The sequence below is a fragment of the Pelobates fuscus genome, chromosome 6 (assembly GCF_036172605.1).
Source record: "Pelobates fuscus isolate aPelFus1 chromosome 6, aPelFus1.pri, whole genome shotgun sequence".
NCBI classification, from domain to species: Eukaryota; Metazoa; Chordata; class Amphibia; order Anura; family Pelobatidae; genus Pelobates; species Pelobates fuscus.
The window spans coordinates 232,852,007-232,878,749 of record NC_086322.1 but is presented as its reverse complement, the minus strand read 5'-3'; the positions used below and the strand labels follow the sequence as shown (position 1 = coordinate 232,878,749).

At 41.8% G+C, this 26,743-nt stretch overlaps 2 protein-coding genes across 2 annotated transcripts in view; one reads left to right on the top strand and one right to left on the bottom strand.

Annotated features, from left to right (window-relative positions):
* The window catches only part of SCRN2 (secernin 2), a 36,784-nt gene extending 34,048 nt beyond the window's left edge, over positions 1-2,736 (top strand). Inside the window, exons 3-8 of the mRNA XM_063458844.1 lie at positions 562-743; positions 958-1,157; positions 1,279-1,491; positions 1,653-1,818; positions 1,917-2,097; positions 2,446-2,736. Of these exons, the coding sequence (XP_063314914.1) occupies positions 562-743; positions 958-1,157; positions 1,279-1,491; positions 1,653-1,818; positions 1,917-2,097; positions 2,446-2,616 (1,113 nt within the window). The 3' untranslated portion in view covers positions 2,617-2,736. The remainder of the gene's footprint in view (positions 1-561; positions 744-957; positions 1,158-1,278; positions 1,492-1,652; positions 1,819-1,916; positions 2,098-2,445) is intronic.
* On the bottom strand, positions 2,691-26,743 carry LRRC46 (leucine rich repeat containing 46). The gene is made up of 8 exons (XM_063425846.1): positions 26,718-26,743; positions 12,273-12,369; positions 12,062-12,170; positions 11,880-11,926; positions 8,909-9,018; positions 8,542-8,611; positions 6,443-6,588; positions 2,691-3,341 (listed from the first exon to the last, which is right to left on the bottom strand). The coding sequence occupies exons 1-8, from the start codon at positions 26,725-26,727 to the stop codon at positions 2,737-2,739; spliced, it is 1,194 nt and encodes a 397-aa protein (XP_063281916.1). The 5' UTR covers positions 26,728-26,743; the 3' UTR covers positions 2,691-2,736.

Below are 26,743 nucleotides of genomic sequence, written 5' to 3'. Positions count from 1 at the left end.
AAACACATCTACAGACACATTTGCTGGTCAAAATTTTAGCTAATATTTAGTGGCTTCTGCTGCTTGAGGCTGTTGGTAATTAGGTGTTAGAGGCTTGCTCTCCCAGACAGCCGCCTCCTCCCTCATGGGCAGCTTGGTCTGTTAGTTGAAAGGAAGTGACAGACTCTCATTTCCTCCCAGCGGTGGCTGCTGAAATTACAGGGGCCTGGTTTCGGGTGGCTCTAATTTGTTCAACATTTTTTTAAATGGGGTGTGTGTGTGTGTGTGTGTGATATAAGAAGAAAGCTGTACCAATATGTAATATGTATGGGTGATGTAATCTAAAAGTAATTTTTTTCAGTTAACCTGGCAACATCAACCATGAAGCTGGTGATTAATGATTAAATCGTAATTTAGGCCAATTTTTTTTATTCTGGCATCAGTGGCATTACCAGCAGTTAAATGTTCCAATCATTTTGGATTGTGATCACTTTGAAAACCTGACTAAATTCAGAAAAGGCCATTGATTGGTTGTAATATCTTGTGTTTGGATACAATTTATACATTATTTCGTTTGGCTAGTGTACATACCTGGAGATAGAGCAAGCACCTACAACTTTAGCTGTTCTTCTGAGTCGCCCAGCCTGGTTATGGGGGGCAGAGATGGGAGCTAACGAGAGGGGAGTGTGTATTGGCAATGAAGCAGTGTGGACCAAGGAGCCAGTAGTGGAGTGTGACGCTCTACTGGGCATGGATCTTGTAAGGTGAGATTAGCATACCACAAAAATACTAAATTACCTTCTCATAAATATCATACCTTCACCTATGCCCATTTGCACCTAGTCTTTATTTGACCTGGAAAGCTTTCATTTTATATATGCCGTCCGGTCCACAACCACCTTATCAAGCTCTACCACCTGCCATTTATTCCGACTCATATTTCTTTACCATCACTGTACCCTTTGCTTCCCTCTGCAGACTGGCTCTGGAGCGTGCTTCATCTGCTCAAGAAGCTGTGCAAGTTATCACTGAACTGCTGGCACGTTATGGGCAAGGCGGCAGTTGCATGGAACAACCTGAACCTTTTACATATCACAATACTTTCCTGCTGTGTGACCGCTTAGAGGCATATGTCCTGGAGACTGCTGGACCCTACTGGGCAGCAGAGAGGATCACTGGTGAGATGTTACACTGATATATCTGCATTGTTTCAACTACTTTATAACAAACCTATAGTATGATATAGGTTGCTTTTTTTTTATAACTTTGTTTGTTTTTCATTTGTTCCTACATCTGCAGAAGGTGCAAGGAATATCTCTAACCAGCTGAGTGTGGTTAAACCATGGAAGGAGCACCCTCAGCTCCGCTCACATGCCGTGGCACAAGGCTGGTGGGATGGCGAGGGAGAATTCAATTTCAGTGCTGTGTATTCTCTGGAAAAGCAGCCAGTGCGAATGGAGGCAGCAAAGAAGAGATACAAAGCAGGACAGGAACTGTTGCAGAAGATAGAAGGTAAGAAGCAAGTGGAAGGCAGGTGAGAGTTTGTAGGAAAGATTATGGGGAAGATGAAATATGTCTAGGAACTGCTAATAAAACAAAGAGGGAAGAAAATAAGTGAAACTTATGTGCAGGATATCTTCTTGTTACCACTCTACTCATCTGGTGATCCCTAGGAAAGATCACAGTCGAGTCTATGATGGAGATTTTACGTGACAAGAACAGTGGCATTTGTATGGATTCTGTTCGCCACCGTACCACAGCCAGTATGGTGTCTGTACTTCCACATTGCCCCGACTCACCCTGTATTCATCTACTGACTTCGACACCAGACCCATCCAGGTGAGAGACAACTGCAGGATAATGTGTCATCATCCAGTTCCATTGAGTTTAATCCCTCCATCCTTTATGCTGTACATGTCTTCCTCTATTTGCTGTAGGTCGGTGTTCAAGCCTTTTGTCTTTAACTTTGTGGTGTCACAAGTACCATGGGTACTGTCACCCATATTTGGAGACAGGGACCCTATCAGAGAGAATCCTCGGTTCCAGACTCAGGTTGATCGCAGGCATGAGCTGTACATACACCATGAGAGAGTACTGGAGACCTCTGAAGTCACACAGGTACAAAAAGAATGATAAGGCAGTTCAAGAGATAGAGGCAGTAGTTAGAGGTAAGATTGAATCATTTTGGGGGGGAAAAAGCCACAACTTACGTCAGTTCCAGTGCAATGACCAAGTTTTTTCTCTTCTGCTGATGTCACTCCCCCTAGCTGGAGTGGGAGAGAGGTTAGACTGAGAGGAGTACATGGATGGCACAGGGGCCAAGCTGCCATCGGCTTTCTGGTGCCAGTATGCAATTTTGCACAGAATTAGCCAGACCAGAACTCTTGTTCTTGACTATTCAATGATGTTGAGTTGATGTGGTTTATCTATGAAACACATTTTACGTTTGTATATCTTTTTTGGTAGGATGCAGAACAAAGATTACATGTCAAGCAAAGGGAGCTGGAGGATGAGAATATCCACTTGGTCAAAAAATTGCTAGAGAGGAATGAGACACATGACTCCATACAGCTGACTGACCTCTTCCTGAAAAGTGTGGAGAAGGAATTATTACTATACAAACGGGAAACCGTGTAATTAAACCATGTCATAAATAAAACATATCATCAATATAATAAAACAACTGTTTAATATATTATACACATCTTCGAATACCAATCAACAATTACAATATATTCAGCAGATGAGTAATTTACATCACTTTCTCAATCTGGGTCTATGTGAAGCTGTACGTGTCTTCTCTGTTAGTTGTGATTGAACTGTATTGTTTACAGTTTTTCCTTTATTTGAGGGAGCAGACACAGCCTGTCTCCCATTGCACGCAACTGAAGAAGAAGCAGATACACCCTGTGCTTTACATGGATTTTGGGCAGTGTTAGATATCTTTTGGGGCAAACCTCCAGAAAAGGATAAGTTAGCACCTAATTTAGATCTGGTCCCTGATGAAGATGAGATTCTACTAGAGGCCTGTGTGGCTGTAACTTTAGGTTTAGTGGAGGGTTTATTGGCTGACATTTGAGACATCCTAACAGTTGTTTTTTCAGATGAAATTGATGGCTGGGAATTTTTGGTAGTGGGATTTGGATCACTAGTGGTGGGTGGTGTTTTAGTTTTTGTTACAGATTGTGGATTTCTTGTCTCAGTTGACAAAGGGTGGTAGGAATCTCTTTCAGTTGAAAGAGGGGTTAGTAACTCATGGGTGTCTTTTAACTCTTCCAGACGGTCTTGGTGCTCTCTTAGTGCTCTCTCTCTTCTCAGATAAGATCGTTGCTGCAGCTCGTGAGAAACAGAGCTAAGGCCTTCTGGGGAGGAAAGGAGAATATTGGCAATCAGTTGCAGGTTGTATCTGGGTGAATGTCCAGCACCAGTGCCCTATTAATATACTAATACAGAAGATCACCAGAGGGAAATCGCTAAGAAATATTTCCTAAAATGTGACCTTCATAAACAACAAACTTAACCTTAAAGGGTACTCTAAGCAGTATATAGGTCAATGTAGTGGTACAAGGGCAGAGTTTTCGGGCCTTGTCCATTCAGGCTTGTATAAAACAATTTTCCAAAGATTATATCTAAATGTCATATTGATATTATGTTTAAATAGTGACACATTTTAAACATATTTTACATTGGAACTTCGTATGGTAAAAGCCTACAGGAATTGAATATAATTCTTTTTGTGTCATTTATAAAACAAGATTCATAAATCTCCACCAACAAAGGAGAAAGAAAAAGCAACACTATTATTTTGAGGGAGTGGCTTAAATGAACATCCTACATTTTAAATAGTCAAACATTTCAGAATCTCCTCACCTGCACAACCTCCATCAGAGAGTCAGTAGCTCCTAAGCAGGAGTTTATGTTAGTTCTCCTGAGCTAAGGACTGCAGTGCAGGGCTAGCTCATTGGCTGAGAGCATCAATAGATAATTTTCTGCACTGGCGGGCTTAGCTCTCTGGCAGACATAGGGCAGGCAGGAGCGAAGTCAGGTGGTTCCCAAATGTAAAACAGTTTGACTACTTACGATGGGGTGAGGGGTCATGCTGTAATGGTGATGTTCCTTTAAGGTATGGCTAGGATGTGTGGCATGACAGAGTGCTGTTTTTTTTTTTTAATGACCTACTGACCTAAATCTGGAACATCAAACATTATAACTAGTGCAGAACAACAAGAGATGTTAGGTTACAAAAGGAAAAGAAGTTGGTTAACGTGTTAAAATAGAAATACTGAAAGAGTCTCAAGATTTAAGTAATTTCTCCCTTACTAATATTGATGCAAAAATGTTTGCTAACAGTTTGGCTCTCTGTTTAAAGCCCGTATTGCCCATCCCTGGTTCACCTGGACCAAGCTTTATTCCAGAAAGTTATGCACTGGATAATATCACATACAGACGGATCTCGTCCACTTTATTGCAGTCTCTGGTACTGCGGTTATACTTTCACCTGGATGCTGATAAGGCTTTTGACCAGGTCGACTGGGACTACCTCTAGAAGACCTTGGCATGGTTTGGATTCTGGGTAGAGGGGGAGTCCAGGCCTTGTATTCAGGCCCAGGATGCTAGGATGGATGCTGAAAGGTCATTGTTTGAGTATTTTAAATCTATTTTGAATTATTGCCACTCACTCAGTGGGAATGTGTCCATGCTGCAGAAAGACATTTACTATTTAATCTTGGAGGGTAGAAGGAGTTAGTTTTCCAAGTCCCAATTTAATCAGTTAAGGGGAGTAGGAGGACTATCCAAAATGTATTTACTTATTATAAGATCGCCCAAGTCACACTTTTGTCCAGATAAGTCTGATTAGTAACAGGGCTTGATTGGTGATGTTGGGCGAAGAGATGGCACAAACTGGTCCATTGCATAGGATTCTCTGATAAACCCACCTCAACTCTCATACAGTCTCACCCTAGTCTGGTGTTACAGAATACTTTATGTATCTGGAGGAACTGCAGGGTTGTGGGTGGTCTCTACTCAGAGGGCAGCAAGTTCATTCCTCTCTTTTATATTTTGGCATTTTCTAAGACGACCTGCTTTCCAGTGGTGGGTCCAGAAGGGCATCATTGACGTTTGCCACCTGCGAGCACTTGGTGGACAGGTTTCAAATACCACATAATCAGTGTCACCAGTCTGTTTTTCTTTTAAGGGACACTATAAAAATTAAAACCACTTTATATTAATGTGGGATTCTTTATTTGCTAGGTTGTCTCGTTACCATGGGGTCATCCCTCCTCCGGATCCTTGAAAAGAGCTTCTAAATAATGATCAGATAGTAAGCACATATACTTAAACATAGGGAATGCACACCTCTTGGAATTTTCCTGTCCGAGACCTGAAAATCAGCCCTATCCTTGCAGACCCAGATTGATGCCAAGATTTGCCATTTGATCAAAATGGAAAAATTTACAGCGATCAATGATCACTTTCTGAAAATTTGGAGTGTGGCTCTTTGTCCACAAGATCTTAATGTGAATAACCCTGTGGAGTGAACCTAAAGCTATATTCTTAACACTATAGTGTTCTTCTTCCTGTGAAGAGTCAGGACCCCCTAAATAAAATTAAAAATGTGCAGCTGACTGCAGCTCCAGTGACGTCATCCTGCAGGCTATCTCATCTTTGTCTTCTTGTCCAATCCAATGTGTATCCTATAAAAGCATTGAATCCACTGCTTCCATACTATCAGCAATTGATGAAGTTCAACGTTGACTATCATATGATAGAAACATTTAAATACATAAAGGGAATCAACACAGTAAAGGAGAAGACCATATTTAAAAGAAGAAAAACTACCACAACAAGAGGACATAGTCTTAAATTAGAGGGGCAAAGGTTTAAAAATAATATCAGGAAGTATTACTTTACTGAGAGGGTAGTGGATGCAAGGAGTTAAAGCATGCATGGGATAGGCATAAAGCTATCCTAACTATAAGATAAGGCCAGGGACTAATACAAGTATTAGAAAATTGGGCAGACTAGATGGGCCGAATGGTTCTTATCTGCCATCACACTCTATGTTTCTAATAAAACTTGGTCATAACTGAGGAAGCACCCTCTAGTGGCCTGTTAGCTTTGCAATGAAAACATTGTTGTATCTACAAAAAGGCAATGTTCTACATTGCAGTACTAAAAGGACAGGCCTTCAACACTCTCACCACTTCAATGAGATGGTTGTCTACTCAGACAACCATCTATTGTTCTCCATTTCCCATGAACTTGATGGCTCTCTTGTTTATTATTCTTTATGACTTCTCGCTTAGATAACTATTTTGTGACTCTGGTAACTTGTGTTTTTTTTTTATCTTGTTTTCATTTGTAATTAACAAATTCTTAATAAAGTGTTAATTAAGAAAAAAAAAAGGAAAGAAAGAAAGAAAAAAGACTGCTGATTTCTCCTTTTTAAAATACATTGTACCTGGGCTGAAATCATCACTATCAGAGCTGTTGTTCTCCTCTATTTCATGATTAGAGATCTCCATTAGAGATTCTAGATGAGATCTGTCTCTCACGGTCTCCTTGTCAAGTTCTTGAAGAAGTGGCAGACCCTTCAGTACTTCCTGTCTGAAAATTGACCGGATAAAACCATAATTAACCACTTTGCAACAGTTTTAATTATTATATATAACAATCATTTTAAACATAGGATGCATATCTAGCATGTAAATTAGTACAAAACAAGATTACTGTCTTAAAATTGTGCTTGGAAAATAATGCATATTAATTGTATTCACCCTCTAGAGCAGGGTTCTCCAAACTCTGGCCCTCCAGATATTGCTGAACTGCAACTTCCATGATTCTTTGAAAGAAACAGATAGCAAGAGAATCATGGGAGTTGTAGTGCAGCAACATTGGGAGGGCCAGAGCTTTGGCAAACTCTGCTCTAGGCAAATAGAAGGAGTGAGTTAAGGTATTAACTCACTCCCTCTATTATTAGGTATTATAGTATAATTTATCGTCCAATACAACTTTTATAGGTTCAGCAAAAATAGCATAAAGACAACAGTTTGTAATTTTAAAAATGTTGTATACTAAAATGGACAACTCAATGTATGGAAAAAGATAAAGGGTAGGTGCTGGATCCAAACAAGTCCACTCTACAAGGATTTACCAACCATATAAAACTCAATAAGACAAATAGGATCCACACACAGAAACAGGAATACTTTTAAATATACGTTTTATTGAGAAAACTTCTTTTTGAGATTTTTTAGCTATTTTTAAATGATTTACAAATGTAATTGCAAAACAGAGATATATTAATATTGGTAAATCAAAAAAGGGGGGAATTAACATTGAATAGGGCTTATAAAACTCTTACAATGCTCAAAAAAATGATTAAACAATAATATAGTAGCTAATGGCAAATATTTTAAGACAAAAAACAAGACCTGAACAATTCTAGCCTACTGTTGTAATGTTACATATAGGTTAGCCTCAGATATGCATATACATTGTTAAATCACTGAATAAAATTCAAACAGAGCATAGCACAAACAACGTGCATTTCATAAAACACAACTAGCACTTATCCATTCAAAAATCATTAAATGGAATACGTTTCCTGAAGCTATATCTTTTTTTTTTTTTTTTTTATTAAATTGGGAGAACTCAATGTTATGCTATTTCTCACAAGTCCATGTGTAAGCTCACAGCGGGAATGTTTGAATTTTTGCCAAAATCATATGCAATAACAAGGATTTGTGCCGGAATGGCATTGCAAGGCCGTATACGCAGATACCTAACTGATGCTTTCTGGTAGCAATTATGGACACAGGCAGCTACACGTGCAGACTGGAGTAGCCCTTCAAAGGCCTAAGACGTATAAAATTATCAATGTATCAATGAGATTGTATGTGTCTGCATGTAAGTATGCTTACTCTATAATAAAAAAATTTACATTGACAGAACCAATATTTTGAATTAGAAAAAGAAACATAATAATATACATATACTTACATACTCACACACTACATGGCACAATGACTTATGGGGCTGACATATATTTTTTCCAGGGCTGCTTTGTATCCCCAGTCCTGTCCTGCAAAAAGGGGCTGAGCATGGATGTCATTACAAATATGCCCCCCCCCCCCCCCCCCCCCATGGAAAAATTCCTGCGGACACTCATGTCTGGGACTCTATCTTTTGGGCGCCCCTGCAATATAGAATGCAATTGCATCTTGCACACATTTCCTAAAATAGTCCATAAGCATTCTCTTCCTTCTCACTCATTCCCTGCTTGTTATTCAGTAGAAATGTATGCAGTTATTTACCTATGTAGACTCCTACAAGGTTAATAGGGAACAGTGTTTGGAATTGTTCTACACAATGCATTAGGGACTGACTGAATCATAGAAGGGGAACATTTCTATGAAGTGTAAGAACCACAACGGAATAGATGGGGATTTGGATTGCCAAATAATCCAAAACAGAAGCATCCCTGCGATTGAAGTGATTAATGAATATAATATGTGAATCTCACAATTTCAGACCATAAGATGCCATGATCCCTCTTACCTGTAGCCGTTTTTCTGTGTGCAGGTATTCCCTGTCAGGTCCAAGATAAGTAACCCTGGGGGAAATTCTCCTGTGCGCAAAACAAGACATCAGTAATTAGGATTAGGCATTGTTGGCTAGCCTTGGCTCTGCTCATATTAGTGGACTACATTTCCCATGTTGCTAAGCAAGTGTAAAGTCAAAGACCAGTAAAGTATTGAAAATGTAGTCTATAAATAGTTATAGTGGAAGGTTTGCTATCACTAGGTTTGGGTCTTTTAAAAACCAACCTTAAAGGTTGCATATTTAATGGCTGTCCCTATAACTCCCTATAACTTTCATACTCACAAAACCACTCTGTGTACATCCCTTCGGTTTACACGCTTACCTGTATTTATATCTTGAATTAAATTGTGCGATAAATCCAAAAACTTCACATTATGCAGAGACTTTAGATTTGCAGCTTCCTCAATCCTGTTCCCCGAGAGGCTCAAAAATCTTTAATATATAAATGTACCCATTTAAACCAAAACAATGATAATAATAATAAAAAAATAAAAAACAAATATGTACATTATTGTTATTTAAAATACTGAGGCTGCTTTCAGTTTCCCATTGTGATTCTTGAAGGCTTAGACACACACTATACATACATAATTATTTTTTTAAATTATATATATATATATATATATATATATACACACACACACACTTATTTATTTTTTAAATGTATATAAATTATCTAAATCTATTGTAGGAATAGATTAGAATAGTTTCAGGACAACTGAAGAGGCAGGGGCCTGGAATGGACTTAAAGCACCATAGCAACAACAATTAGCTTTAGTAGTTGTGGTGATTGGAGAATCCCTTGATTGGAGATCTGTCTTTCTTGAATTTTACATTTTTTTAAATGTTTTATTTGATTGTTCTGGAGGTTAAGTACTGTAAAGCAAAATAACAATAATTCTAATGTACATGACTATTTTATGTGTAACATTGCCGCTATAATTGTAATGCAGGAAAGGTTCACTGTAAGATCACTTCCTGGCAGACCGGGAACCACGGCCACTAAGGTACAGGAGGGGAAGAGAGGGAGAAATGGTACTCAGGGAGGGCAGGGGGGAGAGCAGGAACAATGGGACACAGGGATGGGGGAAGAAAAAACAATGCGACACGGGGAGGGGGGAGAGAAAGAACAATGGGACACAGAGAAGGGAGGGGGGAGAGAGGGAACAATGGGACACAGGGAGGGGAGGGAGGTGAGAGTGAACAATGGGACACAGGGAGGGGAGGGGGAGAGAGGGAACAATGGGACACAGGGAGGAGAGGGGGGAGAGAGGGGACATTGAGACACAGGTAGGGGAGGGGAGAGAAAGAACAATGGGACACAGGGAGGGGAGGGGGAGAGAGGAAACAATGGGACACATGGAGGGGAGAGAGCGAGGGTATGGGACACAGGAAGGGGAGAGAGATGGAGGGTATGGGACACCTGGAGGAGAGGGGGGGAGATAGGGAACAATAGGACACATGGAGGGGGGAGAGGGAGGGTATGGGACACAGAGAGTGGAGGGAGAAAATGGAGGGTATGGAACACAGGGAGGAGAGGGGGTGGGGAAGATGGAGGATATGGGACACCTGGAGGGAGAGAGGGAGGGTATGGGACACAGAGAGGGGAGGGGGAGAGAGGTAACAATGAGACACAAGGAGTGAAGGGGGAAGAGATGAAGGGTATGGTACACAGGGAGGGGAGGGGGAGAGATGGGGGTATGGGACACAGGGAGGGGAGGGGGAGAGCGGGAACAATGGGACACATGGAGGGGAGGGGGAGAGAGGGCAGAATGGGACACATGGATGAGGGTTAGAGAGGGAGGGTATGGGACACAGGGAGGGGAGAATGAGAAATGGGACACATGCAGGGGCTGGGGGGAGGAGGGTATGAGAAACATGGAGAGGCTAAGGGGAGAGGGAATGGGACGCATGAAGAGCTGGAGGAGGAGGAGCCACAGGGAGGGGAGAAGGAGCCATGGGACACATGGAGGGGCTGAGGGGGGAGAGGGAATGGGACACATGGGAGGTGCCTGGGAAAGAGACATGGGGGGGGGGAGGTGAGACACATGGGAGGGGGGGGCGGGCAATTTTTGCACCGGGGCCCAGTGGATTCCAGTTACATCTCTGCGAGTCACACAGTACACTTGCGTGGCTTCTGACTGTGTAAAGGTTCCATACAGTTCATGTGCTCTAGTTTGGACTCAGTGGTGTTTGTATACTGACTGTTCTGATTTTTGGTTCCTGGATATTTTAATACTTTTATTATTGTATAATGATCTCCTATTTACCCCCATAATCTGGCTATTAAGTAATGAGAGAAGACTTGAAAACATGCATGTGGTTACAGGACAGCTATAACAATATACACTATGTTGTCAAAATTATACAGGGTACAGACACATGACAAAAATACTATATGAGCTTTTTAGACATTTCATTACAAAATCACAGGCATTGATAAGGAGTCGGTCAGCCTTTTCCAGCTATAATAGCAACCTCTCATCTGGGAAGTTTGGGAGGTCTGGCACTGATGTTAGACTACAAGGTCTGACATGCAACTGGTATTCTAGTTCATCCTGTGTTCAGGGGGGCTGAGGTGATTCCTCCACGCCAAGCTCGTTAAGCCATGTCTTCATTGACTTTGCCTTGCACACAGGAGTACAATAATGCTGGCACAGGAAAAGTCCTTCCCCAAACTGCTGCTACAAGTTGGAAGCGCCCAATTGTCTAAAATGTCTTTGTATCCTGTAGCATTAAGATGACCTGTCACTGGAATTTAGGAGCCTATCCCAAATCCTGAAGAAAACCATTATGAGTCCTCACTAATACTTTGCAGTAGGCACTATGCATTTTGGTAGGCTGTTGTTCCTCCTAGATGCTTCCACTTCACAATAATAGATAGCACTCACAATTGACCTAAGACAGTTGATACTGACAGTACATTGTTAAATGTCACTGTGCTCTTTCAGATAACCAATTTCACTGCCAGTATTTTTTTTCAGGTAAATTTCATGGCTGTGTGATGGAAATTATGCACATATTAGCAATGAGCTCAGTAATTAATAGGGTTGTATACATACATTTGGCCATATAGTGTAAACATAATTGTGTTAATTTTACCACATAATAAAATGCAAATGTATTCAGGTATGTTTTCTGTATGACCATTTACAATAGACATTTTGAAAACAGACTGCCAATTGGACCACATACAAAGTTTGACTCTTATTATATACACTAATTGTACTCGTGTAGACAGTACTAGGGTAGACTGATACCAGACTGTTACTTACAGGATATCTGCTACTTACCGGAGATTTTTAAGGACATCTAAATTTTGGATCTTCTTTATTAGGTTCTAAAAATAAACAACAACAACGAGTAGAGATATGATGAAATTTATTGAATAGCTGTAGACTATTTTCTCCTGAAAGTAAAAGCTATTTCCTGACAGAGGAAAAACAAATCACAATATGACCAGTCGGTAAGTTACCTCCTGTAGATACAAACTGTGTATCTCCTGCACACATTCTAGATTACCCAAGCATGTGATCCCCTCTCTGTCCAGCCGGACAGTGCTCAAACTCAGAAGTGATCTACGCCTAAAGGAAATGAAATGTAAGTCAAATCACACACAGTAGCACATTATTAGACAGACATTGTATGTACCAAGTCAGACATGTACATAATGTAGTGTCACTCACAATTCTTCCTCTGTATCGTGGTGTAATGCTGGATCCAGGTTCCTCTTTGCTATGGTAGCCAAAGTGACATTCTGTACATGCTTTGCTTTTGAAATGCCTGTAACAACAGAGCCATTACCAATGTTTGTAAGGAAATTGCTCAGCTATTTTTGCCTAAAATGAATAATTCTTGGATTAGTGAATAATCAAGAATATGTTTGATCAAGGTGTGGTTGATCAACTGGGCATTATAACAAGCTGATAATGTGGTCATGCCTTGTGAGGTTCTCAACGTACAGAGGTACTGCTCTTATTTGATACCTGAATCATGGTGTCCAGGATTACCCCTGGTTCTTTGGTGCTGAAAAAAGATGAAACTTGTCTTCATGAACATCATAATCCGTACACAAAATGTCTGTGTGAGCAGTGATTTTTCCAGGCTGTCTGGCAGCCGGGTGCGTCTCCCTGTTTCTTCTACATCTCAGTAACAGTAGGAAGCACCTGCTCAGGAACTATCATCACCTCTCTTGAGATAATCCCTGGCTGAGAGTGTTAGCAAAGTCACGGACTGCTGGTCTGAGCTCAGTGAAGAGAGCTTCTGGCTTTCACTGAGCTGTGATAGAGGACCCCATGTAAGAATACTTCTAAAACAGATTGCCTCCTGGGGTGGGGGCACCAGGGCAATACTGAGGCAATAACCACAACAGCTCTATGTAGATGATATGGTGCTTGGGCAGTACAATCCCTGCCTAGGGATATTAGATGCCTTCTTTATTAAAGTGCTTCTGTGCGGAGGACCTCCAATCAGGTGTAAAGGTCCACAATAATATCCACCCCACCCCAAATAACAGGGTAATTCACGTTGTCCAAATTTGGCAATTTTCTAAATCTTAATAATATAATTAATAATTTTAACAATTATATAGAGTAATACAGGGTCAGTAAGGGTATATGTAGATTACCCAAATTAATCCATTATCTCATCTAGGTATTTAGGGGTGTGCTCATTTACTTGCCCTTATATTTGAGTCCTCCTAGATACTATCATATTCTTTCAGTAGGCTTTGGTGCTTTATAAAGAATGCCTACGTATCGTCACAAAATGTAGCCGTCTAGTCGACCAATAGATAATTAGTACACACTATATATAATAGCAAAGTAACATAGAAACATAGAATGTGACGGCAGATAAGAACCATTCGGCCCATCTAGTCTGCCCAATATTTCGAAATACTTTTAATTAGTCCCTGGACTGCCTATCCCACGCATGCTTAAACTCCCTCACTGTGTTAACCTCTACCACTTCAGCTGGAAGGCTATTCCATGCATCCACTACCCTCTCAGTAAAGTAATACTTCCTGATATTATTTTTAAACCTTTGCCCCTCTAATTTAAGACTATGTCCTCTTGTTGTGGTAGTTTTTGTTCTTTTAAATATGGTCTTCTCCTTTACTGTGTTGATTCCCTTTATGTATTTAAATGTTTCTATCATATGATAGTCAACGTTGAACTTCATCAATTGCTGATAGTATGGAAGCAGTGGATTCAATGCTTTTATAGGATACACATTGGATTGGACAAGAAGACAAAGATGAGATAGCCTGCAGGATGACGTCACTGGAGCTGCAGTCAGCTGCACATTTTTAATTTTATTTAGGCGGTCCTGACTCTTCACAGGAAGGTCCTCTTTTGGTAGTTTTTCTTCTTTTAAATATAGTCTCCTCCTTTACTGTGTTGATTCCCTTTATGTATTTAACTGTTTCTATCATATCCCCCCTGGCTCGTCTTTCCTCCAAGCTATACATGTTAAGATCCTTTAACCTTTCCTGGTAAGTTTTATCCTGCAATCCATGAACCAACTTAGTAAAATTGTATTCGCCTGTGACTACCATTAGCCGGATTTACTTACCTTTATAACTTTATATTCCTAACCCCCTTTTCCTCTATTGCTATATAAAATTATTAAGATTTGGAAAATCACCAGATCCTCTATCTGTATTTCCTTTAGTACAATGGCTATTTACTATCTAAAAGTATATATATATATGCCCTTTATAATAAAGCAAATTCTTGGATACTTTGTCTCAACATTGAGAAAAACATGTATCTTTCCTGAGCTCTTTAGCCATAAGATCAGTAGGTCGCACCACAGAACCTCCAGAGGCAAACAAGAATATACATGAAAGAATCTAGTGTTATTTTTTTTAAATACATTGTAACATAATGGGATTGAGGTACCTGGGAGGTTTTAAGCCATCTGAATTATAAGTAAAAACATTGGGCTCTAATAAGCCTAAATCCAATCAATTTGTAAATAAATGCCACAAATCACTATGTCATTTTGGTAATAGGTTTATTTTGTGAGCTTCTTTTCTACCTTTAGTGTTTTTAAGTAAATACAATAATAAAAGGATTTATACATTTTTTGCATTACTTAAAGGGACACTATAGTCACCTGAACAACTTTAGCTTAATGAAGCAGTTTTGGTGTACAGAACATTCCCCTGCAGCCTCACTGCTCAATCCTCTGCCATTTAGGAGTTATATCCCTTTGTTTACGAACCCTAGTCACACCTCAGTGCATGTGACTTGCACAGCCTTCCATAAACACTTCCTGTAAAGAGAGCCTGATTTAGGCTTTCTTAATTGCAAGTTCTGTTTAATTAAGATTTTCTTATCCCTTGCTATGTTAATAGCTTGCTAGCAAGAGCCCCCTGTATGTGATTAAAGTTCAATTTAGAGATTGAGATACAATTATTTAAGGTAAATTACATCTGTTTGGAAGTGAAACCAGTTTTTTTTTTCATGCAGGCTCTGTCAATCATAGCCAGGGGAGGTGTGGCTAGGGCTGCATAAACAGAAACAAAGTGATTTAACTCCTAAATGACAGTGAATTGAGCAGTGAAATTGCAGGGGAATGATCTATACACTAAAACTGCTTTATTTAGCTAGGTAATTAATCTAGGTGACTATAGTGTTCCTTTAATTAACTTTTAGGTCTCCTCTCATTTAGATATTCTGCCCCCTTTTAAATTTCTTTACTATAATAATATAGTAATGTATTTTTGGGTTACCCCCTTACTTGTTAAAGGAAAACATTTATAATGATCACAACTTTGTATTCTATAGTACAAAATCAACTTCAAAGTATTTTACAGCATTTAAATAATAAACTACTTTTTAAAATGCTATTTCAAGAACAAGCTACCCGTATTTATTCGAGTATAACGCGCACACGTGTATAATGCGCACCCCTAATTTTCGATTAAAAATCGGTATAACATTTTGTACCGATTTTTAATCTAAAATTAGGGTTGCTCGTTTTACTCGAATAAATATTAGCCCAGCAGAAGAGGGAGGGGGTGCTCCGATAATACCTACCAGGACCGCCGGTCAGCAAGCGTTTACTCACCTCCCTGCAGCTCCTCCAGCTCCCCAGTGTAAATCTTGCGAGACCCGCGGCCATCAGAGCTGGCCGCGGGTCTCGCGAGATTTACACTGGGGAGCTGGAGGAGCTGCAGGGAGGTGAGTAAACGCTTGCTGCCCGCCACCCCAGGACCGCCGGGTTTGTAATGAGCCCGGCGGTCCTGGGAGGTATTATCGGAGCACCCACTCCCTCCCTCTTCTGCTGGGCTAATATTTATTCGAGTATAACGCGCACCCCTAATTTTAGATTAAAAATCGGTACAAAATTTTGCGCGTTATACTCGAATAAATACGGTAAATGTTTTGCAGCATTTTGCACCCCAACCTTCACTTTTATGCTATGGCTCCCCATTCAGAAACACTTCATCACTTTGTGCAACAATTAGATGACATCACATACAGCACTGAACTTATGGAAAGCTCTGTGCCAAGCATGCACATTGAGTCATGTCCTCTTTAAACTTTAAAACCCTTCACTTTTAGCATTTTCATGCCCTCATGATGATACCGAGCACATATTATTCTATCATTAAGTAGATAAGAGAAGTATTAGGAAATGGCTTTTCTATGATAGGGACCCAAATGGTGCAGTTTGGCGACCCAGGTCTGGTTGGTGTGGTGGAACTTTATGGTAGAGCTGGATATCTGACAAGGGGCCAGACGAAGGTGAATTCCATTGTTTAGGTTTGGCAGCAAAGTAGCAAAGTTCCAGGCTGGCTAATGTCAATTCTGTGCAACTTTCATTGCACATAATTGCATTTATTGGCTGAGAGTGGTTAGTTGTTTCTCTCAGCAAATGAATGAAGATGGCCACGGCTTCTGTGGCTCTGTAGAAGCTAGAAGTGTGCCTCTGGAACACCAGGGAGTATTAGAGCCCGGCGGGGACCCAAGTAAGGGGAACCAGGCCAGGGTACTCCTGTCATCATAACCACTATAGCTGGCTCTATTGGTTATGATCCTAGGAGTAGACCTAAAATTGTGTCATAGTTTGGTACACTACTGGAATCTTCTTCCACCTACCCGGGACTGTCCATGAAGGTTTAGTTTGACCTTATTTGTTTGTGTCTTATGTGTCTACAATTATTTTTTTCTGCATTCTTTTTCTATGCCGACTGCTATCTGCAAAGATGATTTTCAAAGAATTATTCACTAGAGTGATAATTACTGGAAATTCAAAGTGAATTTTGAATGCAAGCCTAAAAAACCCAAACTGAAAAGAGAGCTCTGCTACATTGCACTAAATATTGAAATCAACTTGGAATTCACTTTGAATTCCTGGCAATTCACACAGAACCCCTGTCTGAGCTTGGCATTCCAGCTCTGAGCAGGACCCCGCCCAGCACCTCAGTTTCAGAGGCCCCTTTGTAGGTGACCACAGGTATATATTTGAGGAGGTTTTGGATAGTAATGTCACTTCAATTCTAATTTTCATTGAGCAGATATATAATTTGCATTGCGAGTATATACATAAAAGCACCATCACTAGTTTTGACACAGTTTTTTTTTTTAATTGCATTTATCACATTCATTTTGCATTATATATATTCACAATGCTCTTACAAACAGATTATTTAAATACACTTCAGCTTATTTATCACTAGAACTATTTGATTTGTCTCCCACACTGAAATTAGTGTAGGACCAACACTAATACCCCACCAATATTTTACTGGGGTACTGTAAAATATTGGTGGGCTTAACTCAATATGGTGGAACTAAATAACCATATTTGTTTGCTGAGATAGGCAATTTTAAGTAGCCTAATAGAATTGAGAAACAAATTTTATGAGTGCACTGTTACTTAATCTGTCCTCTTTGAGCCGGCAAGGTGATCAAAAGATGTCCCTGCACGGCCTTTTTAAAAAATAAAATAACTTTAATTCCCTGATAGTCCATGTTCTAATTATGGTCCTCGCGGTTCTGGCGCACTGTGAGTAACTCAGAGCACAGGTAATGGAATTCCCAACCTGAGCTCTGACTTACTCACAGAGCACTGTACCAGGAGGCCTGTGGCAGCACCGGGAGCCCACTGAACCACCGTGAAATGTACTGGACCACCATGGAATGTATTATTGCCCCTCTTCCTGCTCATGAGGTAAGCAAACACATTATAGGGATTACTGTGTGGGGAGACTCTGTTTAACACAGCCTCCCAACTTACTGCCACTCCCCCCAAACAAACACAGCTACATACATTGTCACCCCTCACTCACTCTGCCAGTCATCCACCCACCATTCTTGTCTACCCTTACCACACCTCACTCTGTCACAACCACACTCACCTTCCAACCTCACCATACTCACCACCCTGCTATACAAACCCTGTAACAAACACCCCTCATCATTGTTTCACTCATCACACCTCACCCTGCCTCACACCTGTCCCATTTACCCTCTAACTCTGTCACACTCACGCCCTCATCCTGCCACAGTTACACACTGATGATTGTCATTGTCATACAGAGTCACCTTCCGCACATGAAACACAGCCTCACCATAAACACAACCAGTGGCGTACATACCGCGGTCGCAGGGGTCGCAGCTGCGACCCGGCTTGTCACTTCAGGGAGCCAGACCACCCTGCGGACCCCCTGTGACCGGGTACCAGCTGCCACGTTTTGCGGCTCCAGCCCGCACGGCAAACCACCCGGGCCGCATGTTAAGGGGTCCATCGGGTGGCCCATACTGTCAGGGCCACCCAATGGATATGGATTGTCAGGGGGCCCGGTCAGCGCTCCCCGTTCACTCCTCCCAGCATACAGAGAGCCCGCGCGGGAGGAAGCAGGAGGGAGTCAGAGTGGGAACTCTGACTCCCATCAGGCTGAGCCAGCACTGGACCCCAAGGAAAGTCACAAAAGGTAGGAAACATTTTGTGTATGTATGTGTGTCTCTGTATGTGTGTGCATGTATGTGTGTGTGTCTCTCTGTATGTGTGTGTGTGTGTGTCTCTGTATGTATGTGTGTGTCTCTGTGTGTGTGTCTGTGTCTCTGTATATGTGTGTGTGTGTCTCTGTAAGTGTGTATGTGTGTCTCTGTATGTATGTGTGTGTCTGTGTCTCTGTATGTGAGTGTGTCTGTGTCTCTATGTATGTGTCTGTATGTATGTGTCTCTGTATGTGTGTGTATGTATATATGTGTCGGGGGGCACACGGTCGGAGGGAGGGTCACGGTAGAGGGGGGAGAAAGGGTCGGGGTAGAGGGGAGGGCCCTGTGATGTATGGGCGGTTGGGCTGTGTGTGAGTGTATGTATTGTTATGTACGGGTATTGGGCAGTTGGGCTGTGTGTGAGTGTATGTATTGTTATGTATGGGTATTGGGCAGTTGGGCTGTTGTTGGCTGTGAATGATGCATTTCCTTTCTTTTGGTTCTTTACTTCCTGTTCCTGTTGGCAGTTGGTGGAATGTTCGAGGGCTTTAATAAATGGCGGCTGCAGAAACCCTGTGTAACAAGGCTGCAATATGAAGATCATGTCATATATTTATTAAGCCATCCAATCAGGAATTATTGGCTGATTTGTACAAAACATCACAGTGGCGATGAGGCTGTAGAACCCTAACTGACATGGCAGCCATTGGCACTATAAAGGACTTTGATCCTGACTCGGATTTATGGGCCTCTTGGGTTGAAAGGCTTGAACAATATTTCACAGCTAATGATATTCCTGACAATAAACAGGTCGCTGTTTTCCTAACAGTAATAGGAGCCAGAATGTATGATACGCTAAGGAGCCTCTTACACCCAGAGAAACCTGCCAGCAAGCCATTGGCAAGCCTGATTACTCTGTTAACTAGCCATTTCCAACCAAAACCACTAGAGATAGCAGAGAGATTTAAATTCTATAAAAGAAGACAAGAGCCTGGTGAACCAGTTTCAGAATATGCCATTGCGTTACGGAAACTCGCCAGCACCTGCTGTTTTGGGGACTACCTACCCACTGCTCTGCGAGACCAGTTTGTAATGGGCATTGCAAGTGATGCAGTGCTAAGGAGACTGCTTACAGAAGAAGATTTAACATTTAAAAAGGCAATGAACATGGCAAGCATTATAAAACAAGCCTCTAAGGATGCTAATCTATTACACAGCAGACTGGACAACACACAGGAGGCAGAGCTAGACGTTTTAAAATTAGATGCTAGAGCACGGAGTATACCACAAGGAAAGAGACTTTCAAAACAGGAACATTCACATTACAAATGTTATCGCTGCAGAGCTGCTACACATGTTGCAACTACATGCAGATTCAAGGATGCCAAGTGTCATGCTTGTGGTAAAATGGGCCACCTACAAAGAGTGTGTAAATCCAGAGCAGAGAGAGGCAGTAATCGCTTGAGAGACAGAGCAAAGAATGCCTATAGAGTACAAATGCAGGAGTCTTCTGAGGATTCGGATGAACAATTTCCTGTCTGAAATTTAAAAATATATAAAATAGGTTCTAATCTGGCTGCATTCACAGTTCAGGTTGTTGTAAATGGAAAGGAACTGACTATGGATTTGGACACAGGTGCAGCTGTATCAGTGATTTCTTTGACAGACTGGAAACGCCTTAAAATACATAGGCCAATAATTCAGACAACAGCGAGACTGCAGACATATTCTAAAGAGTTGTTAATACCAGTGGGTTGTGTGACAGTCACAGTTACATTCAACAAGTGTAAGAAGAAACTACCTCTCTATATCTTAGCGAATGGAGGACCTCCACTTTTTGGAAAGAGACCTGAACATCATTTGTCTGAGTTCCTTCTACAGTATCGAAATACACCTCATCCAACCACTGGACAACCTCCAGCATGCCTTATGTTAGGCCATGAACTCAGGACAGGGCCGGCGCGTCCATAAGGCGGCTCAGGCGGCTGCCTTAGGGCGCACCGGCCCGGGGGCGCAAAAGTCCGGGTGACCGGCAGGAGGGAAGCGCACAGCTCCCCTCTCCTGCTAGTCACTTCTTGTAGCGTGGCCGAGCGCAAGCCGGCAGTGCCGCGGACTGTGTGGAGGGGGCGGGGATATGAACACGTCAGGCCACGCTACAAGAAGCTCCCTTTGTAGCACACAGCGCGGCTGGCGCCCAGCAGGGGCGAAGCTACCGCCGGCCCCCTCACGTCAGCATGGGAGGAAGTCCTCCCAAGAAGAGAGCAGAGAGGAGGCAGAGAGGAGGGGGGCTGGGCAGGACCAGCTCCTCCAACTCCCAACTACCTCAGGCAGCACTTTGGATCTCAGGTAAGCCACCCTCCTGAACCTATCTGTCAGTGTGTGTGTATGTCTGTCTTTCAGTGTGTGTATGTCTGTCTGTCAGTGTGTGTGTGTGTCTGTCTGTCAGTGTGTGTGTGTGTCTGTCTATTAGTGTCTGTCTGTCTGTCTGTCAGTGTGTGTGTATGTGTCTGTCAGTGTATGTCTGTCTGTCAGTGTGTGTGTGTATGTCTGTCTGTCAGTGTGTGTGTGTGTCTGTCTGTGTATGTCTGTCTGTGTGTGTATGTCTGTCTTTCAGTGCGTGTGTGTGTATGTCTGTCTGTCAGTGTATGTCTGTCTGTCAGTGTGTGTGTATGTCTGTCTGTCAGTGTGTGTGTGTGTGTGTATGTCTGTCTTTCAGTGTGTGTATGTCTGTCTGCCAGTGTGTGTGTGTCTGTCTGTCAGTGTATGTCTGTCTGTCTGTCAGTGTGTGTGTATGTCTGTCTGTCTGCCAGTGTGTGTGTGTGTCTGTCTGTGTATGTCTGTCAGTGTGTGTGTATGTCTGCCTGTCAGTGTATGTCTGTCTGTGTGTGTGTGTATGTCTGTCTGTCAGTGTGTGTGTATTTCTGTCAGTGTGTGTGTATGTCTGTCAGTGTGTGTGTATTTCTGTCAGTGTGTGTGTCTGTCTGTCAGTGTGTGTGTCTGTCTGTCTGTCAGTGTGTGTTTGTGTCTGTCTGTCGGTGTGTGTGTGTGTGTGCCTGTCTGTCAGTGTGTATGTGTGTCTGTCTGTCAGTGTGTGTGTGTGTGTGTATATATCTCTGCCAGTGTGTGTGTATGTCTGTCTGTCAGTGTTTGTGTGTGTGTCTGTCTGTCAGTGTTTGTGTGTGTATGTTATAGCCTTTTTTATAGCCTTTTTTCTACAATAAATTTGCATATTTATTTTACCTACCTCTATCGAAGTCTCATTCATTTTTTTTGGTCCGCTTGGAGTTCCAGTGGAGAGTGGAGACGTTCAGCCGCCCAAATTTATCGGGGCAGGCACCTGTTCTGGCGCATTATTCACTTTGATCTTGTGAGTGCATTATTGTATCAGCGCATTACTTTGTGTTTTGCTGTATTACACTATGTATCTTTTTCTGTTCCTGTTCTAGATTATGTACAGCCGTATCTCATTTTCCTCTGTGTCTATGTATATTGTGTGTGTATGTGTCTGTCTGTCAGTGTGTGTGTATGTCTGTCAGTGTGTGTGTATATATCTGTCTGTCAGTGTGTGTGTGTATATGTCTGTCAGTCAGTGTGTGTGTGTATATGTCTGTCAGTGTGTGTGCATATCAGTCTGTCACTGACTATGGATTTGGACACAGGTGCAGCTGTATCAGTGATTTCTTTGACAGACTGGAAACGCCTTAAAATACATAGGCCAATAATTCAGACAACAGCGAGACTGCAGACATATTCTAAAGAGTTGTTAATACCAGTGGGTTGTGTGACAGTCACAGTTACATTCAACAAGTGTAAGAAGAAACTACCTCTCTATATCTTAGCGAATGGAGGACCTCCACTTTTTGGAAAGAGACCTGAACATCATTTGTCTGAGTTCCTTCTACAGTATCGAAATACACCTCATCCAACCACTGGACAACCTCCAGCATGCCTTATGTTAGGCCATGAACTCAGGACAGGGCCGGCGCGTCCATAAGGCGGCTCAGGCGGCTGCCTTAGGGCGCACCGGCCCGGGGGCGCAAAAGTCCGGGTGACCGGCAGGAGGGAAGCGCACAGCTCCCCTCTCCTGCTAGTCACTTCTTGTAGCGTGGCCGAGCGCAAGCCGGCAGTGCCGCGGACTGTGTGGAGGGGGCGGGGATATGAACACGTCAGGCCACGCTACAAGAAGCTCCCTTTGTAGCACACAGCGCGGCTGGCGCCAAGCAGGGGCGAAGCTACCGCCGGCCCCCTCACGTCAGCATGGGAGGAAGTCCTCCCAAGAAGAGAGCAGAGAGGAGGCAGAGAGGAGGGGGGCTGGGCAGGACCAGCTCCTCCAACTCCCAACTACCTCAGGCAGCACTTTGGATCTCAGGTAAGCCACCCTCCTGAACCTGTCTGTCAGTGTGTGTGTATGTCTGTCTTTCAGTGTGTGTATGTCTGTCTGTCAGTGTGTGTGTGTGTCTGTCTGTCAGTGTGTGTGTGTGTCTGTCTATTAGTGTCTGTCTGTCTGTCTGTCAGTGTGTGTGTATGTGTCTGTCAGTGTATGTCTGTCTGTCAGTGTGTGTGTGTATGTCTGTCTGTCAGTGTGTGTGTGTGTCTGTCTGTGTATGTCTGTCTGTGTGTGTATGTCTGTCTTTCAGTGCGTGTGTGTGTATGTCTGTCTGTCAGTGTGTGTGTCTGTCTGTCAGTGTATGTCTGTCTGTCAGTGCATGTCTGTCTGTGTGTGTGTGTATGTCTGTCTGTCAGTGTGTGTGTGTGTGTGTGTGTATGTCTGTCTTTCAGTGTGTGTATGTCTGTCTGCCAGTGTGTGTGTGTCTGTCTGTCAGTGTATGTCTGTCTGTCTGTCAGTGTGTGTGTATGTCTGTCTGTCTGTCAGTGTGTGTGTGTGTCTGTCTGTGTATGTCTGTCAGTGTGTGTGTATGTCTGCCTGTCAGTGTATGTCTGTCTGTGTGTGTGTGTATGTCTGTCTGTCAGTGTGTGTGTATTTCTGTCAGTGTGTGTGTGTATGTCTGTCAGTGTGTGTGTGTATGTCTGTCAGTGTGTGTGTATTTCTGTCAGTGTGTGTGTCTGTCTGTCAGTGTGTGTGTCTGTCTGTCTGTCAGTGTGTGTTTGTGTCTGTCTGTCGGTGTGTGTGTGTGTGTGCCTGTCTGTCAGTGTGTATGTGTGTCTGTCTGTCAGTGTGTGTGTGTGTGTGTATATATCTCTGCCAGTGTGTGTGTATGTCTGTCTGTCAGTGTTTGTGTGTGTGTCTGTCTGTCAGTGTTTGTGTGTGTATGTTATAGCCTTTTTTATAGCCTTTTTTCTACAATAAATTTGCATATTTATTTTACCTACCTCTATCGAAGTCTCATTCATTTTTTTTGGTCCGCTTGGAGTTCCAGTGGAGAGTGGAGACGTTCAGCCGCCCAAATTTATCGGGGCAGGCACCTGTTCTGGCGCATTATTCACTTTGATCTTGTGAGTGCATTATTGTATCAGCGCATTACTTTGTGTTTTGCTGTATTACACTATGTATCTTTTTCTGTTCCTGTTCTAGATTATGTACAGCCGTATCTCATTTTCCTCTGTGTCTATGTATATTGTGTGTGTATGTGTCTGTCTGTCAGTGTGTGTGTATGTCTGTCAGTGTGTGTGTATATGTCTGTCTGTCAGTGTGTGTGTGTATATGTCTGTCAGTCAGTGTGTGTGTGTATATGTCTGTCAGTGTGTGTGCATATCAGTCTGTCAGTGTGTGTGTGTATATGTCTCAGTGTGTGTGTGTATATGTCTGTCTGTCAGTGTGTGTGTGTATGTCTGTCTGTATCATTGTGTATGTATGTCTCTATATGCCTCTCTGTTTCTTTATGTCTGTGTCTGTATTTCTGTGTGTGCCTGTGTCTGTATGAATGTATGTCTGTGTTTGCACGACAATGTACCTGTATGTGTAGATTGTATGACTGTGTTTGTTTGATTGTGTGGCTTTTAGGACTGTGTGTCTGTATATCTATGTGACTGTGTGCCTGAATAATTATGTCTGTGTGCTTGTATGGTTGTGTGTCTGTATGTTTGTGTATTTGTGCATGTATGTATTTTTGCCTGTATCCATGTCTATTTGGGAGAAAAAGAGAGATAGATAGGGACTGGGGGGAAGAAAGAGACAGAAAGGGGCTGGTGGGGAAGTAATAAATACATAAGAGGGGTTGTAGGAGACACACTAAAGGGCACAAAGGAGCCAAATGGGTAAGACATTGAAAAGGTTGGATATGCAACACTAATGGGGGTAAGAAATTCAAAAGGAGGCTACGGGACACAGAGGTGAAGATGCATTGTTTCTTTTTTGGGGGGAGGCGTGGGGTGGGGTGTCAAAATGCATCTTCGCCTGTGTAGTCAAAAATCCTAGCACCTTCCCTGACTCAGGACAAAGTTGGATTTGCTAAAACCAGAGGTTATCCATCAACAATCGAAGATGCAAGTCGAAAAAGCAGGTCGTTACCAGACAGGGGATTCTGTTTGGATGCGTGTATATCATAAGGAGAATCGTTAGTTTTGCACCGGGGCCCCATGGATTGTGTGTATGTCACTGAATGTCTATCTGTATGTCAAAGACCACAAGCAGCCCTTATACACAATACAACTCAAGCAACTAACTCACACAGATACGCTAGCAGACACATAAGGATGCTCAGGCACATACACAGGTATACAATGCCACGGTTACAAACACACTCAGTAAGAACTCCACACACTCTCAGGCACTACACCCACTTTCACACACACCACTCAGACACAAAACCCAGGGCTCTAGGAAGGGGCCCAATCTGGCACCTAGGGTAATGGACAACCTTAATTTAGCTATGAATTCACACTTTAATTAATAACCCAGTAAATGTTCTTTAATAGTGTAACATCCAGATAAGTGAGTGTTTGCAAGTAATAAGTTGCATTCTCAAAAAGCTGTAAATATTCAGTAGTGTATGGTACAACAGATTGTAAAATAGAATCTTGAAAATTCATAGCATTGGGATGAAGTATCTCTTCACTCACGACTACCAACTATTACACAAACTCCAAATATTTCAAATACAAAGCAAAGAGTAAACTATTTAAACCATGACAAAACCATTAAAGCACATTAATGTAAATTTTAACATATTTTATTGTTGTGAAGAAATGTGAAACAAATATCATAGCTATGTCCTATTCTGAGTCCCTATAAGTGATGCAGCAAAACAGAGAGAATTGACAGAGGGCTCTTGATTTGAAAGAGGGCGGTTTTTATGACATTTAAAATATTTAAAATGTCTGCATTTAAAGGAATGTTTTTTTTATTCCGAATTAATGGACAAGTGTTGACTCAACACTATGTCTTAATAGAATAATCCTTTCATCACGTTTTGAAGTGAAATATATTTTTTAAAATTAAATATATGTTGAAAAAAAGAGAAAAAAAAAACCCTGAATTGCTATGTTCAGTATATGACAGGATTCTTCAGCCATAAAAATGCATCTTGGGTCAGACAGTGCATGAAAAACAACAGTTAGTCTCTTTGTGGTCTTCCCAACTTCCCTCTCTGCACCGTGCAGTGACATCAGACTGACTGTCACAATCAAATACTGTCTGACCCGAGGTGCATGTATATGGATGGGGAAGTTGTTATGGACTAAAATCAGGGATGAGTGTTACTTCTTATTTTACCATATACTTTATTTAGTACTTGATAAAAGGATTATTATATATGTTAAAAAAAAAAATAGTGTTGAGGTGACAGTATTCCTTTAAAAAAATCATTATACTAAATAATTTTGTGAACCTCCAATTGGTGCCTGTTTTTTTTTTTTTGCTGTCCTACTATTTAATCAACATACTGAATATTGCATTATATTCGTACACATACAACAATATAGTATATTGAATTTTATCTGTAGACTGTAAGCTCGATTGAGCAGGGTCCTCTTCAACCTACTTCCTGTAAGTTTTCTTGTAATTGTCCTATTTATAGTTAAATCCCCCCCCCTCATAATATTGTACAGCGCTACGGAATCTGTTGGCGCTATATAAATGGCAATAATAATAATAATAATAATAATAATAATATTAATATGAATAGCTAATGATATATGATAGAAACGCAGTAATGGAGAAAATGTCATTAAAATTAAATGATCAGTGCCTTGTCAGGTGTGGACGCCTTGACTCACCTCCTGCCATGTCCTCTGCTCTTGTA

Coding starts and splice junctions, on each gene's coding strand:
- LRRC46 (XM_063425846.1), bottom strand. Junction 11,927..12,061: donor ACAGTTTGTATCTACAGGAG/GTAACTTACCGA, acceptor GTTTATTTTTAG/AACCTAATAAAGAAGATCCA. Junction 3,342..6,442: donor TAGTGATGATTTCAGCCCAG/GTACAATGTATT, acceptor TTTCCTCCCCAG/AAGGCCTTAGCTCTGTTTCT.